Source organism: Vigna unguiculata, chromosome 3 (assembly GCF_037176805.1).
Source record: "Vigna unguiculata cultivar grain cowpea cultivar isolate G323 ecotype 2 chromosome 3, ASM3717680v1, whole genome shotgun sequence".
NCBI classification, from domain to species: Eukaryota; Viridiplantae; Streptophyta; class Magnoliopsida; order Fabales; family Fabaceae; genus Vigna; species Vigna unguiculata.
In genome coordinates this window covers 13,381,740-13,387,739 of record NC_140794.1, presented here as the reverse complement: position 1 = coordinate 13,387,739, position 6,000 = coordinate 13,381,740, and the positions used below count along the sequence as shown (strand labels likewise).

General features: G+C 36.2%; 1 protein-coding gene across 1 annotated transcript; it reads right to left on the bottom strand.

The window, feature by feature from the left end:
- Positions 1-1,589: 1,589 nt before the first annotated feature.
- On the bottom strand, positions 1,590-2,995 carry LOC114176502 (protein LIGHT-DEPENDENT SHORT HYPOCOTYLS 5-like). Its single transcript, XM_028061564.2, has one exon. It carries the CDS (start codon positions 2,576-2,578, stop codon positions 1,883-1,885), a length of 696 nt encoding a protein of 231 aa, XP_027917365.1. The 5' UTR covers positions 2,579-2,995; the 3' UTR covers positions 1,590-1,882.
- Positions 2,996-6,000: the final 3,005 nt, after the last annotated feature.

Sequence of the window (6,000 nt, the reverse complement as noted above, 5' to 3'; positions counted from 1 at the left end):
CTTGGTATGAGGTTGATCATGGATTTGTGGCTTTGAAATGTCTTAACATGAGAATTGGATGAAGGTATTAAGGGAAGTGGAATTGTATGAGAAAAATGATTCTGATTGTGTGATAGGCGTAATTCCATGAGTCTCGTGGGGAGATCTCATGGTGGTGAGTAGTGTATATATTAGGATAAGGATTCAAGTAAGGATCGCATCCCGAAACTCTAAAGGGTCAGTGAGTCTCAAGTAGAGCAACTGACCCAAGTGGTGAGAGTAGCGGGAGGCCCTAGTCTTTGGCAAGATAATGGCTTTAGACGCTTAAAGGCTAATCTTGTGTGTGGTAGGGTGAAACGCATTGGCAATGGCTCTACAGAGCAGTAGAGGCCACCACAAGTGCAAGCGTCCAGTGAATCTGATCCTAGTATATATATCTGGATAATTGAGTCATAGAGTCTTGCTTATTTGTTAAAATGTTATTCTCGTGCCTACTGTGTTGTATGTTGGACTGTTTCTAAATATTTCGCTGCAATAACATGTATAATTTAATTCACTCTAGCTTACCCTGCTATTTCTATTGTGTGTGTGTCCTTGTTCTGATTTCCCTTTTGCGATGATCACCATTGGTGTGAGCAGATGGAAATACTTCTGGAAGTAGGCCTGATGGTGGTAGCGGTGCAGCTTAGTGGGCTCGTTGATGTGGCCCTCGAAGAACATTTCTTTGGCCTTAGTGCCTTTGAAATCCCTTGCTCTAGGGGCTTTTATTTTGCATAACTATGAATCTGGTTGTTTCTGTTTTGACTATGGCATGGTTGTATGCCTAGAACCCCCTTTTCTAGTGTTCATTTGGATGACTGTAAAAGTGAATTCTTTGTCCATTGTTTTTATCAATTGCCTTGCTCTTTATTATTAGGATCATGTGATATTTTATTAAGTAGTCAATTCTACCTAAATGGGATGTCACAAAATTTATCAATCTGTCCAAACCTATCTTAAATATATAAATATATATATATATATATATATATATATATATATATATATATATATATATATATATATATATATATATATATATATATATATATATATATATACAAACAAGTAGTGTTGAGATAATCATGATTTGGGAGAAACAATAGTGGTTTTAAGTTGTACAAAATGAAAAAGTATTTCTACTACATAAATAAGTAATAATTACTAAAGCGTAATCATTTGCAAATCTCTTTTCAACCTTGTGGATTTACCTAACCATAACATCCCATCCACTTATAATTCTTGTCGACTTTTGATAGAAACTACACCATCAGTTTGAATTTGATTGTAATTTAGAAGGTCGAATTTTATTTGTTATTTTGAAAACCAAGGATACATTACTACTAATTTTTTTTCTTTCAATTTTATGATTACCTTTTTGTATCTTTCCGAGAAAAATGGAATAAAACATTTATAAAATGAGACGATAATATCTGTTAAAATCGAAAAAATACTAAAACTTCCGTAACTGTAAAAAAAAAAAAAATCTTATATCCCATTTTTTGAAGGAATGCGAAAAACTATATATTTATCGACAAACAATAACCATCGGTATGTATATCAGTTCAAAATGAATAAACAAAGAGTGGAAAAGTATAGGTATTAATGAAATTCAGACTTATTCTAACATATTTTGCAGGTTCCACAATGCAGGAATTCCTAAAAACTTTTTCAGCAAACCATATATAGAACGAAATCCTGCAATATATTAATCAGATACTATTAATTATGACAAGGTTCTAAGAATGACCACACTTGGTGCAACTCTGAACCCTACCACACCTCACTAACCATAAAATAATATTATTATTATATCCTATCATAATGAAGCACTGATTTTGCAGCATGCATCACAAATTCAGAATCAATTGAAGCCACAGTGGGAAGAGAAATAGGAAACCCCATCAGGGATGGAGGAAGAAGTTGTGGCATTTGAATCAGACAGCACCTGCTGAGGAAGAAAGGCACCACCATAACCACAGTAAGTGGCATCACTGGAACCCATCATGCTCATCACATCATCATGCGTTTCAGCCTTCTTTCTCTTCTTCTTCTCATACGCTATGCCTCTCGCCTTCGCCTGCGCGTCGCGAACTTCCCTCAGGTACAGCCTCACCGCGCGTGTCCCGAACGGGTTCATCTCCGGCGCGCCGCCGTGCTCCTCGAACGCCGCGCGCAGCCTCCCGATCAGCGCGTCCAAGCTGCCCCACGCCTGCTTCAAGGGACACGAGCAGGGACCAGGCGGGTGGGAGTTTCCGAAGTAGGCGCAGGTTTCGGCGTGCACCTTGGTTTTTCCGAACTGGTCGAGGTAGCGCAGGAACTCCAGCACGTGGGCGCCGCTGCAGCGGGAGAGGGTCAAAGGTGGACGGTGGTTCTTGAGGTACTGGCCGAAGGTGTTCCAGTCGCGCCGCTTCTGGGACTCGTACCTGCTCAGAGGAGGAGCCACGCACACTCGCTGCGACGGTAAGGGCAAGTCGTGATCAGTGTGTTGTCTCCGCGTGGAGTTGTGGTACCCCGACATGGCGGCGGCTGCGGCGGCGGCGGCCACGGCTGCGGACATGTTAAGGTTGTTGTTTTGGAGGGTAAGAAGTAGCACCTGTGGATGTGATGTTAGGGGATTGCAGTTTCTGTTTTTGTCGTAGATTAGGGTTGGGAGCAGGCGTGTGCGTGTGCGTGTGAGTGATTTTAGTACAAGATGTGTTTTATGTTTGGTGGAAGATCTGTGTATATATATAGAGTTATGAGAAACGTGGACTTCAAGATGAGAGATAGGAAGAAAATAGAAAGAAGATAAGAAGAAAAGAAAAACGTTAAAAGAGAGAAATTATACAATGTATTTAGGGTTTATATATATAAATTGTGGTGAATTTGGGGTACTGTAGTTCAGGTGGGTTTGGTTAGGATTGTCTAAAGCTAGCTAGCTGGCAAGGGAGGAAATTGAAGTCGGTGATATTGAAAAATGATTGGGGTATGGTCAAAGGGAAAGAGGTAGGAGTTTGGCATGATTTTGATAAGATGGAAGATGTTGAAATTTACTGAATCGAAAAGAGAGGGATGGGGTAAGGAAGAATTTAGAAGGCTTAAGCAATGGTATAATGGGTTATGTAGGGGTAGGCAAGTTTTGTAGGTGGCTATAGGGAGACAAAAGAGGGGTCCATGCATTACAGAACCACTTTGAATATCACTTCTCATTTCTCAATCATTCATGCCCTCTTCTTTCTTTTCCCTTCCTCCATGGCTTTAAGCTCCACAACCAAACAAAACTACTCAAACTCTTTAGCCCTACCTCTTTCACTAAAGTAACTACAATTTACACCTATTTCTCATTCTGCACTTCACTTCCTATCATATTTTTCTTAAGTCTTAAATCTACTTCCTATTTTTGTTCTTTCTTTGGTTCAATGCTCTTTTCCATCTCTCGCAATTTTTTTTTATTTGAGTGTTATATATAAATAAATAACGACGGTATATTCATGTATCTATCATTTGAATAATACTATACAAAAATTAAATTACATTTTGATGATAACATGTCGAGATTTTATCTAAAATTAAAATGAAACTTATTTCTTTTAATTTATTTAAATTTTAAGACTTGATTGAAACCCCCTGTACTTTCAATCAAGCAAACCATTCCATCATTTATTTTCACGTGCTTTTTTGAGTACGCCTCAGAACAAAAGACGGAAAAATGATGTTGTAATAAATATAGACATATAGAGGCACATTCAAATATTCACTCTTCATACTGCATGCAGGGTACTAAAACCAATTGTACTTAAATCAAAAATAGGATATTTAAATCAAAGGAATTTCATATTAGTCAATGAAATTTATTAAAAATGAATACAGGTGTACAAACAGTAGTAGAAAATAATGAAAACCATAAAACTAAACTGGTGCCAAAACCTTATTTTCATCAAATGTAGAAGACCAATCACTTTGAATATCTCTCCTTTAGATAGATGTTACCCTTCATAAGCCACAAAGATATCGCAACACTTCACCCACAGTGTTGTTAGTCGAGCATGGAAGGATTACTTCACATCCATCTATAACTAAATGCAGTACTCTGAAACAACAGTGGACATTGAACAAGAGAACGACAAGTATCACAAATAAGGATGACATTGAACTGCATTAACATGACAATACCATTCATGTATTTAGGAATCCCAACAGAAGATAATTCTAGAAAGAAAAAGATGTGCCAAAGTATGATTCTTAAAATCAAGAAAAGACTACTAAGGTGAAAAGGTAGACGATTATCGTTTCCGTAAAGAGTTACCGTGATTAAATCTGTAATCACCGTACTCTCTCTCTTCTTTTTATCTTTTTGCAAAGCACCAAAATTGCTGATTAAAGAAATCACAAATATTCAAAGACAAATTTTATGGTGATGGAGATCAGAGGGAAAGAAAATAGCATGAGTAAAATGGATAAACATCTGCAGACCAAAAGATAAAGGAGGCCTAGGAATAAAACACATACAATCATTTAATGAGGCACTTTTAGCTAAATGGAAATGGAGGCTTGTAACTGAAAACTACAGTGGTTGGAGGGATATATTATTATCAAAGTATGGGGATTGGAGAGAGCTCAATAAAGAAACTATAACAAAATATGAATCAATGTGGTGGAGGGATTTAAAGAAAGTAACAAGATTAGAGCAATATCTGAATTGGTTCGACAATAATCTAACATAGAGATTAGGAAAGGGGAATAAATTTAATTTTTGGCATGATAAGTGGAATAGAGAATTATCGTTGGCACCAAATACCCTAGGATGTATAACAATTCATTTGAAAAACAATTGTTGGTATCAAAGACGGGCATTTGGAATAACATGATGTGGGAATGGAAATTTAGATGGATAAGGGAATGGTTTGAGTGGGAATTAAATCAAATTAATGGATTTAGGGAAGAAATCTCACATTATGGACCATCAACTCAAGAACAAGACACATGGGAATGGAAGGGAGAACAAACCAAAATTTTTACTGTTAAGTCAGCTTATAACATCATACAAAATAATACCAATGGGAAACATATTGAGTTTTTCAAAACAATTTGGAAATTAAAAGTAATCCCTAGTGCACTACACTTTGTCTGGAGAGTGGGTTTGAATTGCGTAGCCACAAAAGATAATTTAGTTAAAAGATAAGTGCAATTATCCTGCAATTTATGTCCTTTATGTGGTGCATTCGAAGAATTAGTTCAACATCTTTTCTTTGAGTGTATGATATCTAACTTTACTTGGAATCTTTGTTTTAAATGGTTTGGAGTATTAACAACACAACATAACCAAAACTTACAACATTTTGATCAATTTTATATGCTGGGTTTGAATATAAAAGGAAATAAGTTATGGAAGGTGATGTGGGTGGCTATGATTGGAAGTATATGAAAGGTGGTGAAGAAATTTTTTGGATAGCATAGTTAAAAGCTTGGACATGGTTGAGAAACAAAATATCAAAGGCAAATTTTCCATACTCTAACTGGTGTTTATGTCCAAAGTCATGTATTTAATGTACTACATTAGTTCAGAAATAAGATAAATACAAGGGTTTCATATGCTATAATATTATTATCTTTCACTTTAATCCCTTATTGTCATCACCTATGTTGTGTTGTTTTGGTGTTAAGGTTTTTAGGCAAACTTATTGCAAAGGAGATAGCTATGTCTTGGAATGAGCATAAACAACCTACTGTGAAAAAGAAATTTTCTCTTGTTGAATCTAGTGGAAAGGTTGATTTATGGGACCGTGTTGGACATCCAGTTTTTTTTTGCAAATTTATTTTATGTTATATATAGATTGTTAGATCTATCTTGGTGGGAAATGACCCTACGATACAATTGTATACATATATTCTTTGTAATATTTTGGGTCTATAGAGATGATAAGATGCATCTCATTGTATTTTGTCATATCCAGGGTTTGAGTGTTGTTTGAGGGTTTGTATGTTGAAAAGGAGATTTAG

Coding starts and splice junctions, on each gene's coding strand:
- LOC114176502 (XM_028061564.2), bottom strand. CDS start 2,578: ATGTCCGCAGCCGTGGCCGCCGCCGCCGCAGCCGCCGCCATGTCGGGG.